This window comes from Oreochromis niloticus, linkage group LG16 (assembly GCF_001858045.2).
Source record: "Oreochromis niloticus isolate F11D_XX linkage group LG16, O_niloticus_UMD_NMBU, whole genome shotgun sequence".
In the NCBI taxonomy this organism is placed as follows: domain Eukaryota; kingdom Metazoa; phylum Chordata; class Actinopteri; order Cichliformes; family Cichlidae; genus Oreochromis; species Oreochromis niloticus.
The window spans coordinates 19,429,170-19,456,864 of record NC_031987.2 but is presented as its reverse complement, the minus strand read 5'-3'; the positions used below and the strand labels follow the sequence as shown (position 1 = coordinate 19,456,864).

The 27,695-nt window shown below is 38.6% G+C and overlaps 1 protein-coding gene across 13 annotated transcripts in view; it reads right to left on the bottom strand.

Annotated features, from left to right (window-relative positions):
- LOC102079988 (nectin-4) overlaps window positions 1–23,244 on the bottom strand; it is a 91,862-nt gene extending 68,618 nt beyond the window's left edge. For 6 of the 13 annotated variants that reach the window (XR_003216765.1, XR_003216764.1, XM_025903794.1 and 3 more), the window contains exons 1-4: window positions 22,881–23,244; window positions 1,779–2,120; window positions 1,354–1,656; window positions 668–761 (exon numbers count right to left, since the gene is read on the bottom strand). Coding sequence is in view for 11 of the 13 variants with exons in the window: in XM_025903794.1 (XP_025759579.1) it covers window positions 668–761; window positions 1,354–1,656; window positions 1,779–2,120; window positions 22,881–22,998 (857 nt within the window). In the remaining 2 variants the exon portion in view is untranslated. Of the gene's footprint in view, window positions 1–667; window positions 762–1,353; window positions 1,657–1,778; window positions 2,121–4,816; window positions 6,995–22,880 lie in introns of those variants that run through there. The other 7 variants (XM_019352604.2, XM_025903796.1, XM_025903803.1 and 4 more) reach the window with 4 other exon arrangements.
- Window positions 23,245–27,695: the final 4,451 nt, after the last annotated feature.

Below are 27,695 nucleotides of genomic sequence, written 5' to 3'. Positions count from 1 at the left end.
GATTGTCGTTTTATCATATCCTTAGCCACCCTGTCATTAACTGACTGATCTATAGCAAAACCTCTGATTCATTTTTTTTTCTTTTTTCCTGTGCATGGATTTGGCTTTTAAGCTTTCCAAATTCTCTGGTGGCCTGTGCAATAATAACTACATATCTGAGCCAGCAGTGTTCTCCTGGGTCTTCTCCTGGTCTGAAATCTTTTATGTATCAGGTGAATGTGTAAACATGTAATTAACATAGTTTTTCTTAAGGATAACAATTACAGAATCAAGACATGCCACAAAAGATGATGAAACTGATGGAGTGAAACAAAGTCGATCCTTACAGTATCCAAGCCACAAACTTATAAAGGGCATGATTATGTCCTCAGATAACATCCTCAGCTTCTTTTACTTTCAGCTGAAGAGCAATCATATATGAACATGCCACTATGTAGCCACCATAGAGTGACTATCAGGTGACAGCAAATGCAAAACTTTACAGTTAAAGCTTTTTTAAACAAATGTGGCACAGCTGGCTATGAAACTATACAGGACATAAAAGGGGTGTCACACCAGTGAAAACTTGCCCTCTCTCAGGGCTTTTTCAGCTCAGTGTACTTAGACAAACCTAAAGAATCAATGAAATCAGTTAAATTAATTGAAACCATTATTCAAACTACTTTACCTGCTCCAGGTAAATTTTGCGTTTGAGTTGGCTTCTGTCAAACACTCAAACGAGTCCTCTGAAATCGCTCTAATGTTCACTTCTGTGGGGGAGACTGCAAAAAACAGAAAATGAAGTGTGTTAATCATAAACTGTCAAAATAAAAGTGAACATATCTTTGAATCCTATCATGGCAGGCAGGACCATGAATGTTGGTTGCTTTTCTTTTTTTTTAAGGAGAAATCCTTTCATGCACATTTAAGGGTGTTACTCACTGGCTCACTTATAATCACTGCTGACTAAAGAAAAAAGGCTCAGTAAATTCTGTGGTCACCAAAAAACAGCTTGACCATGGCACTAAAAAAAGAAACAGTACTGGAGGAGCATGCTTTCACTTTCAAATTAGCCTGAACTATTTTTGCTTCATCCTCTGATTATGTGTGTGACTGGGGTGGGTGAATAAAGCACAACGACATCATTTTTAAGATAGACAAAGAAGTTTGAAACCTCTTTTACGTTGTGGCATGGCGTCATGATGGAACTGGAAGGCCAGAAACAGATAAACAGATGCACATGGTCAGCAACAATCTACTCTGTAGGATAGGCTGTGTCATTTAATTTCTGTATACATTTTTTAATATTTGATTAAATAATTAAACTTCTTAAATAAACACTAAATAGGAACTCCATGAGCAGCTGATACTCACAGTAGACCTGTATGATGAAGGGCAGGGTTTCTTCTTTAGTCAGGGAGTCACCGCTGATGACACACTGGACATGTTGTCCATTAATCTCTCTCGTAGGTACACCAAACAATGAGCTGACTGTGGTAGTTGTACCGTTGTCATACTGTGTGGAGTTTGTTGTCGTCCTCACTTTGTCTCCCAAAGCACCAGTGAGCCACCTCACCTCTGCAGGAGGCTTCGATCCAGCAGCCGTGCAGGTAGCAAATAAAACCTCTTCTGTGCCCAAAGTGGAAAGATTGTCCTTCACGTTTGTGAAAGGAGGCACTAGGAGAGGTACAGCACACAATTAGTCAACATGCAAGCAGGATGGTGAAAGTAACTCTGTCTCTATCTCACATACGAACACACAGAATTTTTTAAAGAAAAAAGAAAAAAAGTTTTTATACCAAGCAAGTTTAGAGGTATCTCAGTCTTCTGATTTCCACTGGGAAAAAAGGTGAAGATGCACGTGTATCTGCCTTCATCCTTCAGGGCAACATTGGATAACTGAAGAGTTCCATTTTTGTTGTTAAAATTCCCGATATATTTAAATCGATCATCACCTCCATTGACAAACTGCGCTCCCTCTCTGGGTAAGATAGTGAGGAAATTGTCATTGCGAGGTTTTTCTCTTGTCCTCCTCTGCCAGGAAATCTGTGTCAGGTCATCATTGGTATCAATGACATGACACGGTAGGATAGCAGTGCCTCCTTGAATGACTGTCACACTTCCACCAATCACCTGGAGAGCTGTAAAAAGCATGAAACACTATCAGACTAAGATTTTGTCTATATCTCACTTTCTGTGTGCGTGCTTTGTCTCTACACCAAATCTTGAAATTAGGCAGTTTTGCAGCATCTTGCTGACATACAATTGCAGTGTTTTTCCTGCATAATAAAAATGTGGTATAACAAAGAGGTCTTGGCCTCCAAATATAAATGAAAAATCACTGTGATGGTGATAAATATTTTAACAATTTCTCAATTTCCTGGGAGTTTAAAGCACTCAAGCTAAAAAATGAAATCTGTTTATCAAATAGTCAAAAGTAAAGTAACACAACTGAATCCCTGCCTACATGTAAACGAATCAAGGTTACGCGAGTTACTTGTTATGTTACGGCTGTGTGGCAGGCAGGAACTGGACCCAAAATGTAGGACTAAGAGGCAGAATGTGAACTTAAACACTTCTTCATTGCAGGATAGGAAGTGATACAAAACAGAACCAGACTAAACTGAGCTTCTGAAACCTAGAGGAACACAGGGAGATGCACACAGCATGAGGGGCAATGCGACAACGAACAGGGGCAAGCACAGGCAATAAATACAAAAGGTGAACTGGGCAAAGAGGGAACGGCTGGGAGACACGACTGAAGACAATAACACATGACGAGACAGGGAAGACGCAAAACTGACACAAGACGCGGACCTTCAACGTAAAACAGGAAGAACTTCATGCATGCACAGACATGGACCAAACACTATGACCACAGAGGGAACACAGAGACGTGGGACCAGGCCAGGAACAGAAACACAGACACAGCACAGAAGGAGCTTTAACTATAAACCTGAAACCAAAACCTAAGAACAAGAAAACAAGAACTAACCCGAAACATAAGATAATAATAATCAAAATGAAACCACTGAGTCCACAGACTCAGGACCCTGAAATAACTGGGAAAATTGACACTCAAAATATAACTCTGACTCAACTCTCCCTGACAGAAGAATAAACACAATATAATGAATGAGGATGGATAGTAGAAGGACTTTTCAGTACACTTATTATCACCACAAAGCAAAAATACAAATACACTCTTAAAAATTCTGGGTTATTTTCATAACTCAACTGCTGGGTAAAACCTGTAGGTTCGTATGTTGGGTTATTGTGACCAAATATTGGTTCAGAAATCATGACTCAGGAGTTGGGTTGGTAATGTGCCGGGTTCTTCAATTGACTCCACAGCTTGACTAATTCTGTTGGGTCATAGGTTGGGCAGCTTTGATAAAATATTGAGTCAAAATTTTACCCAACTGTTTGGGTTGAAGATAAGCCTCAGAAGAAGCCGCATCATTCTTCACAAACTGCCATTTTCAACTACACTGTGACAAGATCAGATATCACTGGACTTCTCCACTATGTAATAAAAATGGTAAGTAAAAAGTGAATTCTAACAGTTTGAAAATCATAGGGTTATTTTTGATAATGCAATTTATTGGTTTTATTTTAGAACATCACCTACTTGTTAAAGGTCTTTTAACAGATAACACCAGCCAGCTTGTGATGAAAAAAGTTATTCCTACTTAAAAATGCTTGATATCATCTTTTAAAGTTGTTATTTGAAACGAGAATGAGGTTGCTCTGTTTGACAAACTATTTATAGATCACTGTATACAGAACAAAGAAAGTATGGGATTGGGTGTTGCATTTGTGGGAACAAGGTAAAAAAAGAAAAAAAATCAACACAGGCTATCTAAACTATTTAATTATTTCAATTATTTAATTTAACCTAAATGACCTATATGTTGTTAACAACATCTTTTTATTTTAAAATTTAAATTAATTTGTTCCATTTAGATTTTTTAAGGATAGATTGCGCCAATACTCTGACCCCCTTTTTTCCCTCGTTCACTAGACTGCCCAAAGGGCACGCACATCCCTGGGCTTAGCTTGCTTACTACTAATAAAAACATGATAGCAACAGCAAACTTCTGTGAGTATTTATACTGCCATCTTTAAGGTCCGCCACTCGAAGTTTACGTGTAATCAAAGTAAAATAAAAAACACTAATTTAATGCCTTCTAAATGTTGTTTGTATTAAGCCTTTTGGTTCTTAGTCAACATACAAGGCTAAGTTGTTAAAGGGTTAACCTGGCAGGGCTGAGAATGTTGGCTGCACTCGGACCCTGCTCAGTATACAGCTAATCTGCTCTTTACTTAGATGGAGGCAGTGCTAGCTACTCTATGACACTGGGTAAAAGCAGCCTGTCATTACTTCACAGACGAAAGTCACAGACTTAACTGTTCGAATGATGGGTCCCAAGTACACAAACTGTGCAATCACACTTGCTTGTTATCCTTGCTAACATTTGAGTATTGTGATGGACCAAGTAGTGAAGGAACGTCAGGCACAGGTTAAAGTGCAAAAAAAGTTTTTTTTGTTTGACCCTAAAACACACTTGGTTAAATTGTACGGAGAATTCAAAATCTTGGGCCCATAAAAGAGGTCAAAGTAACAGAACTCTTCTCAAAAGCTGGCAACAAACAATACTACTAACACAAACAAACTAACATACCTAAATGAGACAAAGGGGAAACTTAAACAGTGGCTGATCAGCCAACAAAAACATAGAAAGGCCTGGAACACACAAAACACAACTAATATTCAATTATTCTAAAGTTAACATAAAAAATGTTTTAACTTTAATTATTTAACTTTAGAACATACATGAGGTACACCTGAGGGGAAGATCTTTGGTTGCCAGTCTTGAAGAACACCAGCACATATCCATACATGAAAGATGGAGGGTCCGGACACTTATTTTACAGTTAATGGAGCGCTATGGAGAAAAGTATTTCTTGTACATAAACTAAATCAGTTATAAGGTTGTTGGTGGTGGTGGTGGTGGTGGTAGTGTGTGTGGGTATGTGGCATTTTCACTGTGGCTACATTTGGGCTTCTTGGTCAGAACGTCAGGGACACTGTCCTGTGCTGGCCCGAGTAAAATGACTCCAGTGGCAGCTCCAAAAGTGTGTGTGCTGGGTGATGAAAACAAAGAGGATCAGTCAAAAATGTTTGATTTCTCTTTTGTTTTTCAAAGCTTCTGCTCTTTGTATTTGTTTATTTTACAAGAAATCTACAGAAAAGTAAAGTTTTTGTTTATCCAATTTTATTAAATGGAACAGTTTTTGCTTGCAGCCCAACTTCAGGAATGAAGGCAATTTTGGCATCATGATTTCAATCAGTATACTGAGTGTCATTGTGATTATAAAAATGAATATACAGTTTGTATGTACTCAATCTCCATATCTTTAAAAGAATTATGCACATTATATGTCACTCGTCCAAGTGACATCTTCAGTCATATGCACATTATAGATGCATGAATAAAACATTTGTTTAAATCTATTGCGAAGTTGGCAAAAAGGTTTGTACAACCTTGTGATAGTATAAACTTGATCTTGATCTTGGCTTAATCCATCTCCTAACAATTAATTTCAAGCATTCACAACCACAGACTGGTCTGTTTCATTTTTGTTAGGTCCTCTCTGAGCAAATGTCAGGCATAGTGTTTGAGGTCAGCGCTCCAGGATTACAGAGAATTTGACATTAACCAAACAACTGCAAATAATCTTTTAAATCTTGACCCTTTTCTTTTGTTTAAAAATTTCAGGATGCATGGTTCAGCCCTTGCAGAACTCAAAGGCCAGCAACTGGATATCTGGGGGAGTGTCTAAGCAATGTCAGGAAAAGGCTTTGTTCTATCAGGAAGAAGAATACAGCACCAAAGGAATCCCAAGAAAATGTTCATCTTGCTGGTACTAGAAGATAGATTTGTTTCTGCTATTTGCAGCAATCTAAGGTGTGTTGATGGCTGCTTCAAAGCATTTTTTGTTTGTGATGCAAGTTACCCAAAGTCATGCGCCCAGGTTCGGGAATTCCTTCACACTGTCATTTATCCCAGGAATAGATGAATCCCAGGACATGACTTAAATAGATCAAATAAATGAGGGCTCATGTAGCTATGATGGAAGCATAAAATGTTGCTCATAAAGGTGCATGAAATGATCCGAGAGGGAGATTCCCTCTTGCCACTTTTCCAAAGTGTTGATGTATGTTAAGTACTGAGATAATCATCAATTCATCAGTTTTTTAAAATTAAGAGTTTTTACATGTAATTTGTTCTAAAAACAGAGCCGGCTTTACATAGCATGTCTTTATGTGTATGAACATGTACATGTGCTTTAACCAAAGACTAATTTGACGTAATGGATATAATATAATGAATTATATACTTTTTTGTTACTTGCATTTTACTTTCATTGATATATTGGTATGAATTTTGCTGTCTATGTTCTATGTATCCTATGGCAATAAAAGATCTTTTGAGAAAATCTGTCTTGAGTCTAGTTTTTATATGCTGAATTTTATAGTAAGTAGAAATCTTAACCATTAAACATTAATGATAATATAACCCATGTGATGGGTTCTGACTTTTGACCCAATTTTTGGTAACCTCAACTTTACAGATGGCTCAATTTAACCCTATTTTTGGTAACCTCAACTTCAAACATTGGTCAATTTAACCAAATTTTTGGGTAGTTATCCTAACCCAGTGTGCTGGGTCAAACCAGGAACCAAACCCTGTTAAGTTGAAACAACCCAGCATTGGCTCGGTCCATATTTGACCCAGCGTTGGGTTACTGATTGGGTCATTTTTAACCCAGTATTTTTGAGTGTAGAAACCATCCATTTCAAAAGTTGAAATATTTAACAGCTGGATACCACTGATATACTGCTGTGTATTCAGCTTTACACTGTAACGGCAAGGTAATTTATTTATATACATAGAGGCAGTGGCGGTCCTAGCCTGTTTGATGCCCTGGGCGAACACCCCCACTATGCTGTTGCATGCTGGGGCAGCAGGTTTAGGGTCACAGATTCCAACAGACTAAATAAACTGATCCACATGGCCAGTAATGTTGTTGGGATGGAGCTGGACTCCGTTAGGGTGGTGTCTGAGAGGCAGATGTTGTCCAAGATAAGGCCAATCATGGATAATACCTCCCACCCACTCCATGACGTACTGGCTAGTCACAGGAGCACGTTCAGTGAGAGACTGAGATTACCAAAAAGCACCTCTGAATAACACAGGAAATCATTCCTGCCCGTGGCCATCTCCCTGTACAACTCCTCCATCCAATACACTGTAAACACTGCAATTGTTACACGCTTTTTACATACGCTCTTTTCTACTCTTTAATATTCTTGTCAACTTTCTTGATATTTATGTATTATGATTCTTATTTATTTATTATTATGATTTATTTATTATGATTATGATTTTTTCAGGATACATGACCTGCCATTATCCAATGACACATCTGCTTACCTGTATCTTTTCTCTTTTTTCTAAACTGAGCACCTGATGGCTTTGAACTTTTCTTGTCCATCTTCCATTGTTTTAATTTTGCACTCCAGTATGAACACCCATCCCTCAACCTGAGGCTCACCACAACATAACCTAATAGACCTACACCTTAGTGCACAGATTCGCTTTGTCTAGGGCAGGGGTCGGCAACCCGCGACTCCGGAGCCGCATGCGGCTCTTTAGTCCTTATTTTGCGGCTCCGGGTGGTTTGGGAAAATAGAAGAAGTATTTCGCTGAAGTGCATTTTATTTGTGTTTAGTTCTTTTTTTTAACTCGTAGTTCTAAATTGGAAGATTATTGTGATTTTGAAATATAAAAATAAAATTATATCTTATTATTTTTTTCATCGCTCAAAATAAGCGTCACACTCGCGGAAGCCGGTACCCGCCGAAACGCCGTGCATTTATCGAGACTTTCAACCCCAGATGGGCCAATTATGGATCTTCGGATCCACATTATGTCGGCAGCTGTTCTCCACCGTGAACTATGTTAAAAACAAACACCGCTCCCGCCTCACAGATGACAGCTTACAGTCCTGCGTAAAGATGAAAGCCCCGATTTGCAGATGCTGTGCGCAGAGGTTTGGGACCAGAAGTCTCATTGTAAACATATCACGGCAGACCCGACGATGTTTCCATGAACATGCTTTTCAGCATCTCTTTATTGACCACTTTTCACACACGGTTGCTGTACGCATAAAGCCGGCTGTACCTTTTCAGCTCACAGCCCGACAACACAACAGCAGAGAGAGCACAGGCTTTAAGGCTGCGAGGCGTGATTGCGGGTGCCGCTCAGGTGCGTCCGACTCCCATGCAGCGGCACTGCAGACCACGCCCCGCCACACACATTAACAAGGTAAAATAGATATTTAGGCAGAATTTTGCAAATATCTTTTTTTTTTTTTTTTTAGCGGCATAGTGCTTTTTTTCCAATTACTTTTTAAAAGTCAGGTCAAGGCTCCAAAAGCCATGACCTGAAAAGGGTGGCGGCTCACAACAGTTTTTGTTTGCTACATGGATCATTTTAGTTCAGCTGGGTGTCTTTCCTTTTGTTATATTTCTTTAAGAGTTCAAAATGTGTTAATTACATAAATAAAATGTAATTTTCTCTGTAGCACTTCATGGATTTCATAAGCAACACACCTTAGTTGCTCTGTGGATTCTTTTAAAAAGCAGTTAAAAACCTTTCTGTTCAAACAAGCCTTTTGTTGATCTACGTATTTTATATTCTTTACATTATTTACATTTGATCTATTACATTGTGTATAATGTCTATTGATTGTATTGTTTATTTTAATATTTGTGTACAGCGCTTTGTGACTGCCTGTCTGTGAAAAGCGCTTAATAAATAAACTTTACTTACTTACTTTAGATGTTCGCACAAAGCACAAAGGTAAAAAACAATATATACAGTGTTATCTTCATTTTAGATTTCAAAAGGTATTTGCGGCTCCCAGTGTTTGGTTTTTTTGCGTGGAAACCGGGTCCAAGTGGCTCTTTGGGTGTTAAAGGTTGCAGACCCCTGGTCTAGGGTTTATTTCTGGGATTTCGCACAACCTAGGATTCAACTCATGAATACATAATGGGCTTGGATTTACAACATTATGAATGACATGTGCTCTATTTGGAAGCAGCAGGCCCCTGCCGCTTTCAACAGGTTCTGTGTGAGACTTTAAATCATCAAACTGTAAATTATAAATTTTAAATTGTCATTGATCCCTTAACCCCTAGTCCTAAAGTGTATATTTATTTTCTTACTCTTCTTATATTTATTGTTTGTTTACTTGCACTGCTGTAACCGGAGCCTCGTCGTTTCGTCTCTCTATATACTGTACTGTATGTAGCGGAGATGACAATAAAGTTTACTTTGACTTCAGCAGCGAGCAGGCGCACCGAGGGCTCTCGTGCTCACTTTTCGCGTATAGAATTTCGAAAAAACATCGGTGCAAATTATAAGTCTGTACCATAATGTCTGGTGTTTTCGTGTTTGTTGGTTTGTTTTTATTTTGTTTTATTTTGCGAGTTGGTTATTAGATGCTGCGCCAGCCAGAGAATCCCCCGCCACCTCGAGTTCCTCTCGCTACAGTTCCGGTGCAACCGCGGTCAAGTGCACGCGCGCGAACACTCACACGTGCACGCGCACACACAAATTACAATGGAACAGCCCAATACAACCATCGTGACAGTCTGGTTGCATATTCAAAAATTCATTAAAAATCATCCTTAGTAGTTGATGTCCAACTTTCAACAGATTATTACTCTGGGACACCTACTGTACCTCTGTGCCAACTTTCAGACAGATTTACTGTGGAATTCCTCAGATATTAAAGCAAACTTGTATTCAATGCAATACAGTCAATACAATTATGTCAATTTCAAAAATTCATTAAAAATCATCCTTAGTAGTTGATGTCCAACTTTCAACACATTCCTCATCTGGGACACCTACTGTACCTGTGTGCCAAGTTTCAGACAGATTTACTGTAGAATTCCTCAGATATTAAAGCAAACTTGTATTCAATGCAATAAAGTCAATACACTACAATTATGTCAATTTCAAAAATTCATTAAAAATCATCCTTAGTAGTTGATGCCCAACTTTCAACACATTCCTCCTCTGGGACACCTACTGTGCCTCTGTGCCAAGTTCCATCAATATTTACTGTAGAATTCCTCAGATATTAAAGCAAACTTGTATTCAATGCAATACAGTCAATACACTACAATTATGTAATTTTCAAAAATTCATTAAAAATCATCCTCAATAGTTGATGTCCAACTTTCAACACATCCCTCCTCTGGGACACCTACTGTACCTCTGTGCCAAGTTTCAGCCAGATTTACTGTAATATTCCTCAGAAATTAAAGGAAACTTGTATTCAATGCAATACAGTCAATACAATTATGTCATTTTCAAAAATTCATTAAAAATCATCCTTAGTAGTTGATGTCCAAATTTCAACACATCCCTCCTCTGGGACACCTACTGTACCTCTGTGCCAAGTTTCAGCCAGATTCACTGTAAAATTCTTCAGATCTTAAAGGAGATTTATATTCAGTTCTCTACAGTCAATACACTACAAATATGTCAATTTCAAAAATTCATTAAAAATCATCCTCAGTAGTTGATGTCCAACTTTCAACACATCCCTCCTCTGGGACACCTACTGTACCTCTGTGCCAACTTTCAGACAGATTTACTGTAGAATTCCTCAGATATTAAAGCAAACTTGTATTCAATGCAATACAGTCCAATACAATAGAATTATGTCTATTTCAAGAATTCATGAAAAATCATCCTTAGTAGTTGATGTCCAACATTCAAAACATCCCTCCTCTGGGACACCTACTGTACCTCTGTGCCAAGTTTCATCAAGATTTACTGTAGAATTCCTCAGAAATTACAGGAGATTTATATTCAATGCAATACAGTCAATACACTCCAATTATGTCAATTTCAAATATTCATTAAAAATCATCCTTAGTAGTTGATGTCCAAATGTCAACACATTCCTCCTCTGGAACACCTACTGTACCTCTGTGCCAAGTTTCAGACAGATTTACTGTAGAATTCCTCAGATATTAAAGCAAACTTGTATTCAATGCAATAAAGTCAATACACTACAATTATGTCAATTTCAAAAATTCATTAAAAATCATCCTTAGTAGTTGATGCCCAACTTTCAACACATTCCTCCTCTGGGACACCTACTGTACCTCTGTGCCAAGTTTCAGACAGATTTACTGTAGAATTCCTCAGAAATTAAAGCAAACTTCTATTCAATCCAATACATTCAATACAATAGAATTATGTCATTTTCAAAAATTCATTAAAAATCATCCTTAGTAGTTGATGTCCAACTTTCAAAACATCCCTCCTCTGGGATACCTACTGTACCTCTGTGCCAAGTTTCATCAAGATTTACTGTAGAATTCCTCAGAAATTACAGGAGATTTATATTCAATGCAATACAGTCAATACAATAGAATTATGTCAATTTCAAAAATTCATTAAAAATCATCCTTAGTAGTTGATGTCCAAATTTCAAAACACCCCTCCTCTGGGATACCTACTGTACCTCTGTGCCAAGTTTCAGACAGATTTACTGTAGAATTCCTCAGATATTAAAGCAAACTTCTATTCAATGCAATACAGTCAATACAATTATGCCAATTTCAAAAATTCATTAAAAATCATCCTTAGTAGTTGAGGTCCCACTTTCAACACATCCCTCCTCTGGGACACCTACTGTACCTCTGTGCCAAGTTTCAGACAGATTTACTGTGGAATTCCTCAGAAATTAAAGCAAACTTCTATTCAATGCAATACAGTCAATACATTCCAATTATGTCAATTTCAAAAATTCATTAAAAATCATCCTCAATAGTTGATGTCCAACTTTCATGAGATTCCTCCTTTAGGACACCTACTGTACCTCTGTGCCAAGTTTCAGCCAGATTCACTGTAGAATTCCTCAGATATTAAAGCAAACTTGTATTCAATGCAATACAGTCAATACACTCCAATTATGTCAATTTCAAAAATTCATTAAAAATCATCCTTAGTAGTTGATGTCCAAATTTCAAAACACCCCTCCTCTGGGATACCTACTGTACCTCTGTGCCAAGTTTCAGACAGATTTACTGTAGAATTCCTCAGATATTAAAGCAAACTTCTATTCAATGCAATACAGTCAATACAATTATGCCAATTTCAAAAATTCATTAAAAATCATCCTTAGTAGTTGAGGTCCCACTTTCAACACATCCCTCCTCTGGGACACCTACTGTACCTCTGTGCCAACTTTCAGACAGATTTACTGTGGAATTCCTCAGAAATTAAAGCAAACTTCTATTCAAAGCAATACAGTCAATACACTAGAATTATGTCATTTTCATAAAATCATTAAAAATCATCCTTAGTAGTTGATGCCCAACTTTCAACACATTCCTCATCTGGGACACCTACTGTACCTCTGTGCCAAGTTTCAGCCAGATTTACTGTAGAATTCCTCAGAAATTAAAGCAAACTTCTATTCAATGCAATACAGTCAATACACTCCAATTATGTCAATTTCAAAAATTCATTAAAAATCATCCTTAGTAGTTGATGTCCAAATTTCAAAACACCCCTCCTCTGGGATACCTACTGTACCTCTGTGCCAAGTTTCAGACAGATTTACTGTAGAATTCCTCAGATATTAAAGCAAACTTGTATTCAATGCAATACAGTCAATACACTCCAATTATGTCAATTTCAAAAATTCATTAAAAATCATCCTTAGTAGTTGATGTCCAAATTTCAAAACACCCCTCCTCTGGGATACCTACTGTACCTCTGTGCCAAGTTTCAGACAGATTTACTGTAGAATTCCTCAGATATTAAAGCAAACTTCTATTCAATGCAATACAGTCAATACAATTATGCCAATTTCAAAAATTCATTAAAAATCATCCTTAGTAGTTGAGGTCCCACTTTCAACACATCCCTCCTCTGGGACACCTACTGTACCTCTGTGCCAAGTTTCAGACAGATTTACTGTGGAATTCCTCAGAAATTAAAGCAAACTTCTATTCAATGCAATACAGTCAATACACTCCAATTATGTCAATTTCAAAAATTCATTAAAAATCATCCTTAGTAGTTGATGTCCAACTTTCATGAGATTCCTCCTTTAGGACACCTACTGTACCTCTGTGCCAAGTTTCAGCCAGATTCACTGTAGAATTCCTCAGATATTAAAGCAAACTTGTATTCAATGCAATACAGTCAATACACTCCAATTATGTCAATTTCAAAAATTCATTAAAAATCATCCTTAGTAGTTGATGTCCAAATTTCAAAACACCCCTCCTCTGGGATACCTACTGTACCTCTGTGCCAAGTTTCAGACAGATTTACTGTAGAATTCCTCAGATATTAAAGCAAACTTCTATTCAATGCAATACAGTCAATACAATTATGCCAATTTCAAAAATTCATTAAAAATCATCCTTAGTAGTTGAGGTCCCACTTTCAACACATCCCTCCTCTGGGACACCTACTGTACCTCTGTGCCAAGTTTCAGACAGATTTACTGTGGAATTCCTCAGAAATTAAAGCAAACTTCTATTCAATGCAATACAGTCAATACACTCCAATTATGTCAATTTCAAAAATTCATTAAAAATCATCCTCAATAGTTGATGTCCAACTTTCATGAGATTCCTCCTTTAGGACACCTACTGTACCTCTGTGCCAAGTTTCAGCCAGATTCACTGTAGAATTCCTCAGATATTAAAGCAAACTTCTATTCAATGCAATACAGTCAATACACTCCAATTATGTCAATTTCAAAAATTCATTAAAAATCATCCTTAGTAGTTGATGTCCAAATTTCAAAACACCCCTCCTCTGGGATACCTACTGTACCTCTGTGCCAAGTTTCAGACAGATTTACTGTAGAATTCCTCAGATATTAAAGCAAACTTGTATTCAATGCAATACAGTCAATACACTCCAATTATGTCAATTTCAAAAATTCATTAAAATCATCCTTAGTAGTTGATGTCCAAATTTCAAAACACCCCTCCTCTGGATACCTACTGTACCTCTGTGCCAAGTTTCAGACAGATTTACTGTAGAATTCCTCAGATATTAAAGCAAACTTCTATTCAATGCAATACAGTCAATACAATTATGCCAATTTCAAAAATTCATTAAAAATCATCCTTAGTAGTTGAGGTCCCACTTTCAACACATCCCTCCTCTGGGACACCTACTGTACCTCTGTGCCAAGTTTCAGACAGATTTACTGTGGAATTCCTCAGAAATTAAAGCAAACTTCTATTCAATGCAATACAGTCAATACACTCCAATTATGTCAATTTCAAAAATTCATTAAAAATCATCCTTAGTAGTTGATGTCCAACTTTCATGAGATTCCTCCTTTAGGACACCTACTGTACCTCTGTGCCAAGTTTCAGCCAGATTCACTGTAGAATTCCTCAGATATTAAAGCAAACTTGTATTCAATGCAATACAGTCAATACACTCCAATTATGTCAATTTCAAAAATTCATTAAAAATCATCCTTAGTAGTTGATGTCCAAATTTCAAAACACCCCTCCTCTGGGATACCTACTGTACCTCTGTGCCAAGTTTCAGACAGATTTACTGTAGAATTCCTCAGATATTAAAGCAAACTTCTATTCAATGCAATACAGTCAATACAATTATGCCAATTTCAAAAATTCATTAAAAATCATCCTTAGTAGTTGAGGTCCCACTTTCAACACATCCCTCCTCTGGGACACCTACTGTACCTCTGTGCCAAGTTTCAGACAGATTTACTGTGGAATTCCTCAGAAATTAAAGCAAACTTCTATTCAATGCAATACAGTCAATACACTCCAATTATGTCAATTTCAAAAATTCATTAAAAATCATCCTCAATAGTTGATGTCCAACTTTCATGAGATTCCTCCTTTAGGACACCTACTGTACCTCTGTGCCAAGTTTCAGCCAGATTCACTGTAGAATTCCTCAGATATTAAAGCAAACTTGTATTCAATGCAATACAGTCAATACACTCCAATTATGTCAATTTCAAAAATTCATTAAAAATCATCCTTAGTAGTTGATGTCCAAATTTCAAAACACCCCTCCTCTGGGATACCTACTGTACCTCTGTGCCAAGTTTCAGACAGATTTACTGTAGAATTCCTCAGATATTAAAGCAAACTTCTATTCAATGCAATACAGTCAATACAATTATGCCAATTTCAAAAATTCATTAAAAATCATCCTTAGTAGTTGAGGTCCCACTTTCAACACATCCCTCCTCTGGGACACCTACTGTACCTCTGTGCCAACTTTCAGACAGATTTACTGTGGAATTCCTCAGAAATTAAAGCAAACTTCTATTCAAAGCAATACAGTCAATACACTAGAATTATGTCATTTTCATAAAATCATTAAAAATCATCCTTAGTAGTTGATGCCCAACTTTCAACACATTCCTCATCTGGGACACCTACTGTACCTCTGTGCCAAGTTTCAGCCAGATTTACTGTAGAATTCCTCAGATATTAAAGCAAACTTGTATTCAATGCAATACAGTCAATACACTAGAATTATGTCATTTTCAAAAATTCATTAAAAATCATCCTTAGTAGTTGATGTCCAACTTTCATGAGATTCCTCCTTTAGGACACCTACTGTACCTCTGTGCCAAGTTTCAGACAGATTTACTGTAGAATTCCTCAGAAATTACAGGAGATTTGTATTCAATGCAATACAGTCAATACAATAGAATTATGTCAATTTCAAAAATTCATTAAAAATCATCCTTAGTAGTTGATGTCCAACTTTCAACACATTCCTCATCTGGGACACCTACTGTACCTCTGTGCCAAGTTTCATCTCAATCCGCTGCATCAATAATTGTTTAATATTGATGGATCAAAAGTGTTGCTGAGAGAGTCATGACAGGGACTATAAAGAGACAGCATATTTCAGCCATATTTGCTCGTCTTCACTGACTCGCTTTGAAATCCAGATTTTAATTTGGAATATTAGGTGTACTTGTGGTTCCTATAGAATTTAAGGTTGAACGGGAATCAGAGTCTTGATCTCTCAGGCCTCTCTTCTGTGGATGCAGCTCACATCATTCTGTACAATACGATAATTTTTAATTCTACAACTGTTATAACCTGCATAGTTCACATTCTGTATAGCTGTATATCTCATATTTCTGTATAGTTTTTTATTTCATATTCTGTATAGTTTTCATATTTATTATTTTCATAGCCTGTACATAGCTTGTACTCACTACAGCCTGTACATACTTATAGTTATAGCATATTCATAACATACCTTCATACCGTGTACATTGTAACATACCATAATAGACCCATTTCTGTAATATACTTACATACCTATATTATTGCTGATATATATTGTAATATATCTATATCATGGCTAAAGCACTTCTGGATTGATGCAAACTGCATTTCGTTGCCTTGTACCTGTGACGTGCAATCACAATAAAGTTGAATTCTATTCTATTCTATTCTATTCTATATTAATTCAGATATGTCTGTGAAGGTTCTCAGTCATCCAGGTCATCGTAGTCAAAGGAGTTTGCAAAGAAAAGCGTCTGGACTTCTTTAAGTTGCTTGAAGACGTTTCACCTCTCATCCGAGAAGCTTCTTCAGTTCTAAGGTCAAATGGCCGAGAGTCCCAGATTTAAACCCAGTGGGAGTATCCCCCCCAATGAGGGACAAAGGACCCCTGGTGATCCTCTAATCACATGCACCAAGGTGTGAAAGCGGGTGTGGGACCTAATCAGCCAGGGTTTCGGGTGAGCCCATTGTGAAACCTGGCCCCACCTTGTCATGTGAATTCCTGAGGTCAGATGGCCCAGGATGTGAGTGGGCGTTAAGGCGTCTGGGGAGGGAACTCAAAACTGGATTATAGATGGCAGACAGTTGGTGTCGTAAACCACCGCCTCTGTTCAAAGATGGTCGCTCACAGTGGACATAGATGGCCTCTTTCACTCCTCTTTCAAACCATCTGTCCTCTCTGTCCAAAATGTGAACATTGGCATCCTCAAAAGAGTGACCTTTATCCTTAAGATGCAGATGGACTGCTGAGTCTTGTCCTGTGGAGGTGGCTCTTCTATGTTGTGCCATGCGCTTGTGAAGTGGCTGTTTGGTCTCTCCAATGTAGCAGTCTGGGCATTCCTCGCTGCACTGTACAGCATACACCACGTTGTTCAGTCTGTGTTTTGGAGTTTTGTCTTTCGGGTGAACCAGTTTGTGTCTGAGTGTGTTGCTGGGTCTGAAGAACACGAGGGATCCTCTCGTGGGGAACACCCCACACCACATCAAGAACTCCACCGACTTCACCGACAAGGTCCAGAAACTTACCCTGGATCCAGATGAAACCATGGTGTCCTTTGATGTAGTCTCCCTCTTCACTTGCATACCCACCACGGAGGCAGTGGAGACTGTCAGAAAACGACTACAAGAAGACAGCTCCTTGGAAGACAGGACCAACTTCACACCCGATCAGATTTGCACACTGTTAGACCTCTGCCTTACCACAACATACTTCAAATACAACGAAGGCTTCTACAGACAAAAACATGGCTGTGCCATGGGCTCCCCTGTGTCACCTATTGTAGCCAACCTTTACATGGAGGAAGTGGAAAGAAAGGCTCTTGGCTCTTTCAAAGGAGGAGTACCCAGCCACTGGTACAGATATGTAGACGACACCTGGGTCAAAATCAAGACACAAGAAGTGGAATCCTTCACTGCGCACATTAATGCTGTGGATAAAACATCAAGTTCACCAGGGAAGACACAAAGGATAACTGTTTGCCTTTCCTGGACTGCGCGGTGCACACTGAAGAGAATGGCAACCTCAACATTGAAGTTTACCGGAAGCCCACACACACGGACCAGTACCTCCTCTTTGACTCCCATCACCCTCTGGAACACAAACTTGGAGTAATTAGGACCCTACACCACCGGGCAGAACATGTTCCCTCCAAGCCTGAAGGGAAAAAGAAGGAACACACACATGTAAAGGAAGCACTGAAAACATGCGGTTATCCTAACTGGGCGTTCATAAAGTCAGCAAAGAGGCACAGAAAAGAAGATCAGACACCAGCGAGGGAGGATAAGAAAGACAGACGCAACAACATTGTCATCCCCTATGTAGCCGGTGTATCAGAGAAACTCAGGAGAGTTTTCTCCAAGCACGACATCCCAGTGTACTTCAGACCCAGCAACACACTCAGACACAAACTGGTTCACCCGAAAGACAAAACTCCAAAACACAGACTGAACAACGTGGTGTATGCTGTACAGTGCAGCGAGGAATGCCCAGACTGCTACATTGGAGAGACCAAACAGCCACTTCACAAGCGCATGGCACAACATAGAAGAGCCACCTCCACAGGACAAGACTCAGCAGTCCATCTGCATCTTAAGGATAAAGGTCACTCTTTGAGGATGCCAATGTTCACATTTTGGACAGAGAGGACAGATGGTTTGAAAGAGGAGTGAAAGAGGCCATCTATGTCCACTGTGAGCGACCATCTTTGAACAGAGGCGGTGGTTTACGACACCAACTGTCTGCCATCTATAATCCAGTTTTGAGTTCCCTCCCCAGACGCCTTAACGCCCACTCACATCCTGGGCCATCTGACCTCAGGAATTCACATGACAAGGTGGGGCCAGGTTTCACAATGGGCTCACCCGAAACCCTGGCTGATTAGGTCCCACACCCGCTTTCACACCTTGGTGCATGTGATTAGAGGATCACCAGGGGTCCTTTGTCCCTCATTGGGGGGGATACTCCCACTGGGTTTAAATCTGGGACTCTCGGCCATTTGACCTTAGAACTGAAGAAGCTTCTCGGATGAGAGGTGAAACGTCTTCAAGCAACTTAAAGAAGTCCAGACGCTTTTCTTTGCAAACTCCTTTGACTACGATGACCTGGATGACTGAGAACCTTCACAGACATATCTGAATTAATATAGAATAGAATAGAATAGAATAGAATTCAACTTTATTGTGATTGCACGTCACAGGTACAAGGCAACGAAATGCAGTTTGCATCAATCCAGAAGTGCTTTAGCCATGATATAGATATATTACAATATATATCAGCAATAATATAGGTATGTAAGTATATTACAGAAATGGGTCTATTATGGTATGTTACAATGTACACGGTATGAAGGTATGTTATGAATATGCTATAACTATAAGTATGTACAGGCTGTAGTGAGTACAAGCTATGTACAGGCTATGAAAATAATAAATATGAAAACTATACAGAATATGAAATAAAAAAACTATACAGAAATATGAGATATACAGCTATACAGAAATGTGAACTATGCAGGTTATAAACAGTTGTAGAATTAAAAATTATCGTATTGTACAGAATGATGTGAGCTGCATCCACAGAAGAGAGGCCTGAGAGATCAAGACTCTGATTCCCGTTCAACCTTAAAATTCTATAGGAACCACAAGTACACCTAATATTCCAAAATTAAAATCTGGATTTCAAAGCGAGTCAGTGAAGACGAGCAAATATGGCTGAAATATGCTGTCTCTTTATAGTCCCTGTCATGACTCTCTCAGCAACACTTTTGATCCATCAATATTAAACAATTATTGATGCAGCGGATTGAGATGAAACTTGGCACAGAGGTACAGTAGGTGTCCCAGATGAGGAATGTGTTGAAAGTTGGACATCAACTACTAAGGATGATTTTTAATGAATTTTGAAATTGACATAATTCTATTGTATTGACTGTATTGCATTGAATACAAATCTCCTGTAATTTCTGAGGAATTCTACAGTAAATCTGTCTGAAACTTGGCACAGAGGTACAGTAGGTGTCCTAAAGGAGGAATCTCATGAAAGTTGGACATCAACTACTAAGGATGATTTTTAATGAATTTTTGAAAATGACATAATTCTAGTGTATTGGCTGTATTGCATTGAATACAAGTTTGCTTTAATATCTGAGGAATTCTACAGTAAATCTGGCTGAAACTTGGCACAGAGGTACAGTAGGTGTCCCAGATGAGGAATGTGTTGAAAGTTGGGCATCAACTACTAAGGATGATTTTTAATGATTTTATGAAAATGACATAATTCTAGTGTATTGACTGTATTGCTTTGAATAGAAGTTTGCTTTAATTTCTGAGGAATTCCACAGTAAATCTGTCTGAAAGTTGGCACAGAGGTACAGTAGGTGTCCCAGAGGAGGGATGTGTTGAAAGTGGGACCTCAACTACTAAGGATGATTTTTAATGAATTTTTGAAATTGGCATAATTGTATTGACTGTATTGCATTGAATAGAAGTTTGCTTTAATATCTGAGGAATTCTACAGTAAATCTGTCTGAAACTTGGCACAGAGGTACAGTAGGTATCCCAGAGGAGGGGTGTTTTGAAATTTGGACATCAACTACTAAGGATGATTTTTAATGAATTTTTGAAATTGACATAATTGGAGTGTATTGACTGTATTGCATTGAATACAAGTTTGCTTTAATATCTGAGGAATTCTACAGTGAATCTGGCTGAAACTTGGCACAGAGGTACAGTAGGTGTCCTAAAGGAGGAATCTCATGAAAGTTGGACAACAACTATTGAGGATGATTTTTAATGAATTTTTGAAAATTACATAATTGTAGTGTATTGACTGTATTGCATTGAATATAAATTTCCTGTAATTTCTGAGGAATTCTACAGTAAATCTGGATGAAACTTGGCACACAGGTACAGTAGGTGTCCCAGAGGAGGAATGTGTTGAAAGTTGGACATCAACTATTGAGGATGATTTTTAATGAATTTTTGAAAATTACATAATTGTAGTGTATTGACTGTATTGCATTGAATATAAATTTCTTGTAATTTCTGAGGAATTCTACAGTAAATCTTGATGAAACTTGGCACAGAGGTACAGTAGGTATCCCAGAGGAGGGGTGTTTTGAAATTTGGACATCAACTACTAAGGATGATTTTTAATGAATTTTTGAAATTGACATAATTCTATTGTATTGACTGTATTGCATTGAATATAAATCTCCTGTAATTTCTGAGGAATTCTACAGTAAATCTTGATGAAACTTGGCACAGAGGTACAGTAGGTATCCCAGAGGAGGGATGTTTTGAAAGTTGGACATCAACTACTAAGGATGATTTTTAATGAATTTTTGAAAATGACATAATTCTATTGTATTGAATGTATTGGATTGAATAGAAGTTTGCTTTAATTTCTGAGGAATTCTACAGTAAATCTGTCTGAAACTTGGCACAGAGGTACAGTAGGTGTCCCAGAGGAGGAATGTGTTGAAAGTTGGGCATCAACTACTAAGGATGATTTTTAATGAATTTTTGAAATTGACATAATTGTAGTGTATTGACTTTATTGCATTGAATACAAGTTTGCTTTAATATCTGAGGAATTCTACAGTAAATCTGTCTGAAACTTGGCACAGAGGTACAGTAGGTGTTCCAGAGGAGGAATGTGTTGACATTTGGACATCAACTACTAAGGATGATTTTTAATGAATATTTGAAATTGACATAATTGGAGTGTATTGACTGTATTGCATTGAATATAAATCTCCTGTAATTTCTGAGGAATTCTACAGTAAATCTTGATGAAACTTGGCACAGAGGTACAGTAGGTGTCCCAGAGGAGGGATGTTTTGAATGTTGGACATCAACTACTAAGGATGATTTTTCATGAATTCTTGAAATAGACATAATTCTATTGTATTGGACTGTATTGCATTGAATACAAGTTTGCTTTAATATCTGAGGAATTCTACAGTAAATCTGTCTGAAAGTTGGCACAGAGGTACAGTAGGTGTCCCAGAGGAGGGATGTGTTGAAAGTTGGACATCAACTACTGAGGATGATTTTTAATGAATTTTTGAAAATGACATATTTGTAGTGTATTGACTGTAGAGAACTGAATATAAATCTCCTTTAAGATCTGAAGAATTTTACAGTGAATCTGGCTGAAACTTGGCACAGAGGTACAGTAGGTGTCCCAGAGGAGGGATGTGTTGAAATTTGGACATCAACTACTAAGGATGATTTTTAATGAATTTTTGAAAATGACATAATTGTATTGACTGTATTGCATTGAATACAAGTTTGCTTTAATATCTGAGGAATTCTACAGTAAATCTGTCTGAAACTTGGCACACAGGTACAGTAGGTGTCCCAGATGAGGAATGTGTTGAAAGTTGGACATCAACTACTAAGGATGATTTTTAATGAATTTTTGAAATTGACATAATTGTATTGACTGTATTGCATTGAATACAAGTTTGCTTTAATATCTGAGGAATTCCACAGTAAATCTGTCTGAAAGTTGGCACAGAGGTACAGTAGGTGTCCCAGAGTAATAATCTGTTGAAAGTTGGACATCAACTACTAAGGATGATTTTTAATGAATTTTTGAATATGCAACCAGACTGTCACGATGGTTGTATTGGGCTGTTCCATTGTAATTTGTGTGTGCGCGTGCACGTGTGAGTGTTCGCGCGCGTGCACGTGCGCGCGGGTCTAGGCTTTCAATCGGGATATAAATCGAAAAGGCGATACCTTAAAGACTGGTGTAAAAGCGCAAGGAAATTTATGCGGCGGAGAGGAAACGGCTGGCTTGACCGCGGCTCACAAATGACGGCTCACTTGACCGCGGTCCGGTGCAGGTGCTTCAACTGTTTTAGTGTTTCACAAAGCCTCACCTTTCTCTGTACTAGTCTACCTTCCACAAAGGAAGCAACAATAAAATAAAAATACAATAAAATAGAAAAAAATGTAATCGACGTACCTATTACATCTGTGCGCAGAAGCGCTACCATCAGGACTAACAGCCTGCGCAGCACCGAGTGACATCGGGACGATAAACTGTGGCGATGATTGCCAAAAAAAGGAGAAATGTCATCCATCCGCTAATCCTTGGTAGATCAATTAAAAAATTAAAAAAGATATCCACACATATCGACTTCCGGGAGAGATTAGGTTTGTTAGTACACGACGTGCGTCTTTAAAACGCTAGGACGGAAATAAAGCAAGAGGCAGGATATAGGCTCAGGGGCGGATCTAGAGAATTTTTTTAGGGTGGCATGAGGGTGGCAAAGAAATCAAATGGGGTGGCAAAATGAAAGCCTTTTTTTCCCCAAACACATATGCAGGGGGTTACATATGGTTAAAATGATTCAAATGCAGTCAGTATACATGTTTTTCATATAAATATAGTCTATAACTTAATTATTGTCTGTAGCCCACATAATTAAACACTTTAGTTGCATAAAACATGTGAGTTTTGATGTTATGTACTGTACAGCCTGTATAATAAATAAATATGTAGCCCAATAAGTATAAAATCCAGAAAGCTACACAACATGGGGCGGTTCATTTACAAACACAAGTCTAACTTAAGTTTCACACTGTTTTTTTGTTAGAAAACAATCACATTGTTTGATGCTTAAATTACACAAAATGTCAGAAATCTGCACTGTCATGAACAAAAATTTAAACCTAATTTTTCATGATTTGTTGGATTAACCCACAGAGGTCTGAAATACAACCGGCCATTTTTGATTCCTTTTGAGTTTACGTTTGTATTTCACCCTCAAATTGTTTCATTTTATTTTTTCCCCTTGCCTTGTTTGGCATCATTCTTTTCAGCTCAACTGAATTTAGTCTTTTTCACTGACATACTGCATTAGTATTACTGATCTGAAATCACACAAAGAACTTAAAATCCTAGTAGTATTTTTTTACTGTAAAAAAAACCCACAGGCATGTTGAGTAAATTTTTATAACTTGAAATGCAAATATAAAATGTACATGTTGGGTCTAAACTCAGACCCCGCTGTATCCAGGACTTATTCCCATGAAAGAAAAACAAGGCAACAGTGTTCGATCGATTACTTGCGCAAGGGAGGCCTTTGGTCAAGAACCAGCTCTTGGAGCTCACGCTCCTAACCTGTCTCCAGCCCAAAGTCCTTCAAAGAGCAGCTTCCCTCGCAGCTATTTATTGACAAACTGTTACAGTTCACACAATAGTTTACAACACGTACCTCCCCTCTTAACCCCCCTTGGTTACAAAGACGAGGCACTGTATGTATATATATGTGTGTGTGTGTGTGTGTGTGTCCTCCTGCTGGGCAGGAAGCTTACATCAAACAGACCTTCCAGATAGGATGTGTCTGTAATCAAACCTACAGCCCCTCACCCAAAAACTCAAGAATCTGGGGAGGGGGACTGTGGAACTGCTTTCATCCCACAGTTAAACAATGTAGAGATGGCAAGCATAAAAATGACGAACATTAACAATTCACTCTAACATTCCCTCCTGTTTTGTGATTTTTATGCTCCAAATTATTCCTGTGTAGTATATTCTTAGCCATGCACCTCTTGCTTGACAATTTCAGCGCAGGCGTCATTTATACACAGGCTTCTGTCATATCATCCATTTCAGTCAATTCATACTGTTGTAAAGGTACATAATCAACAAATGTATTAGAAATCATCTTAGTTCCCATTGATCTTATACACGGTAAAATGCATCCTATACATAAGCAAATCAAGTGTCAACAGTCCAAAAACAAGAGTTAATATTTTCAAAAGAAGATGCCACCAAGGACCAGACATTCACCAAGCTCTCCAGCTTTGTGGTGCATCTACTCCTGTCGTGCGATTCATTATGTATTCCTGCAAGTAAACAACTGAATGTCACAGTCAAACAAGAAGAATCAACAAACTCAAAAATCAAATGTCACTACAATCCAACTGTATACAGACATAGACATTCAAACACATCAGTTGACTTTATTGTTTGTCCATGTGGCTCTCAGCTAACTTCAAAGCTGTAGCCTGGTCAACACCCTTCTTTATGACTCCTATCAACTCCCCCAAACCTTCTCACTGTGGGCATCCTGTGGGGGTTAGAGTCAACTGGTGTATTATCTGCATTCACAACTCTTCTCCTGTCCTGTTGTCACCACAGGAAAAGCTTTGTAAAGGAAATTGGATCAAGCTGTTTTGATCTTCTTGGCTCAAAACCTCAACCAGCTTACAGAAGTGTTCATGATGTAAATGTAGACAAAAGGCTTCTCTGTTTGCATCCTTCTCACAGAGGACACAAAGAATAGGTGACGTTGCACAAATTTCATGGTAAATCTCCAACTTGGACTAATCCATTGCCCTTCATACACATAGGCAACTGGCCTATTTCCAGTTCATTTAGCTGTTCAATGTCCTGCAGCGAGTCAGATTCTTGGAGTCAGACTAGCAGATCTGTCATACCAGAGCAGTTCACCTTCCCAGCTACTGGTGAATCAACCGTCCATTCAGGTTCAGAAGTTGAAAAGTTGGCAGTGTTCCAAGTACGTTTACTCCTGGATGTGTTGCCACGGCAACCAACAAACTGTCTCACTCTCAGTGATGCTATATGGCCACAGTCCAGAAGAATGTGTAACCAGTGGCATCACAAGCATAGCCATTGGTCTCGTTCTTTATGTGAGCGGTTGTGTTCACAAACTGCCACCAGTAGTTGTTGAAAACCCCATGCGGGTACTGGGTGTGGTTTGCTCTGTCCCAGTGCGCTTCCTGTCATCCCACTCTGGGTCCACAGGCACAAGAAGGCGCACAGCACATTCCCAGCCATTCTGATGAGTACCTGTGGCTCAGTTGGTTTCTTCACCGGATTGAGACGAGGGGCCCTGGAGGCTTTCCCCCCCTTTGTACCCGGTCTTCCTGCCACTTACCCCGAGCTGGCCTGGATGTGCGTCACCTTCTTGCAGTGCGCTTGATGTATCCAAGTACTCCTTTCAGCAATCTTCACCGCTGTGGTCGTCGTCAGCAGCACCCGATAGGGACCTTCCCACCGTGGACTGGACCAGCACTTCCTCTCCATGGCCTTGTCAACGTCCAATCTCCAGACTTCAGACTCTGCTCCTGCAGAGAACAGAATCATCTGGCAGATCATTTGTTCTCAAGACTTCTTCGTTTTTAAACATTTTAAGCATCTAATCTGCTAATATGCTCTCTCTTCTGCTTTTCTATCATCACTACAGAAGACTAGAACTCCAAATGCTCTAACATATATAATCTCAAAGAGTCAGACCATTCTCTGTTGGAGTAATCCTCATGTACATTCATATACATCTTAACTAATTCTATACAGTTTAACCATGTCCTGCGTGTCTCTTCCTAAGTCTTAACTTTACTGTTCCATTAGTTCTCTCTACCAACCCTGCACTTTGTGGGTGATATAAACAATGATGTTTTAGTGTTATCCCTAAATGTTGTGCCATTAATCTAATCACTTCATTTACAAAATGTGGACCATTATCACTATAAATGGTCTCGGGAATCCCGTGTTCCAAATGATATTCTTACATATTGCTTTGGCAACCGAAATGGCATCTGCTTTTCTAGTTTGTACAATTTCTACCCACTTTGAAAAAGGACACACTATCACTAAACAGTACTTATAGTTATTACAGTTGGACAGCTCTATAAAGTCCATGTGAATAACTTAAAATGGGTGACCGGGTCTGGGGAATTTCCCTCTCTTAGGTCTCAAATTACCCCGAGAATTGTGCTTGCAACATATCATACATGACCTGCAAAAAATTTTTTTAAGGGTATTTAATCTTAAAGTATAAACTACTCATTATCTCCCTCCTGTTGCGACATGGCAAAGCCCATGGCGCAAAATAGCAGCAGTCCTATATAAAGTCTAAGGCAGTATTGGTTTATCACACAGATAACAAACACCATCCTGCAAGCTCGCTCCTACTGTAAGTCACAACTGTTTTCCTGCAGTAGGTGAGTGGCCCTGCATGTCTACCAGTGCATCCCGCATAATAGCCAATGTCTGCTGGCATTGCACTGCTAAAACGTTAACAACATGTTCTCCTAAAGTTGCTTCTTTCGCGATCTTATCTGCAAAAGCATTCTCTAATGCAACTGGATCTTTCCCTCACATGTGTGCTACACATTTGCAAACACCAATTCTACTGGGTAATAACACTGCCTCCAGCAGATTTTGCAAGAGTTTGGCGTCTTCTACAGGTTTCCCTGTAGAGGCTGTCACACCTCGTCTTGCCCACTGCATCATAAAGAAATGTAATGTAGCAAATGCATACTGGCTATCAGTGTATATTGTCACATCCTGTTTCTCTGCAGCTTTACACGCTTCCGTTAAAGCTAGCATCTCTGCTGCTCAAGCAAATATGAAACATGCTAGTTGTCCTACACAGATAACTTTCCCATTATCTACTACAGTAAAACCTGTTTTAGTCTGTCCCTCTACTGTTGTAAAACTCAACCATCAACAAACCAAACCTTTCCCTCACCAAGTGGCACATCTATTAAGTCATCCCTCGGCTTACACTCCTCTCTACGTGCTGTCTACACTCATGAGAAGTGCCCTCTTCTTTCGTTGGCAAAAGGTTTGACGGATTCAGAATTGTGCATCACTTTATGGTTATGTATGGTTATGAGAGTAACAGTAACATTAAAGACAAGTGTCTTGTACGTGACAGAAATGTAATTTTAGTCTGCAGTAGTAGACATCTACCTCGTGTGGAACTAACAGTGTCAAAAAGGTGAAATAAACTATTTCCTGAAA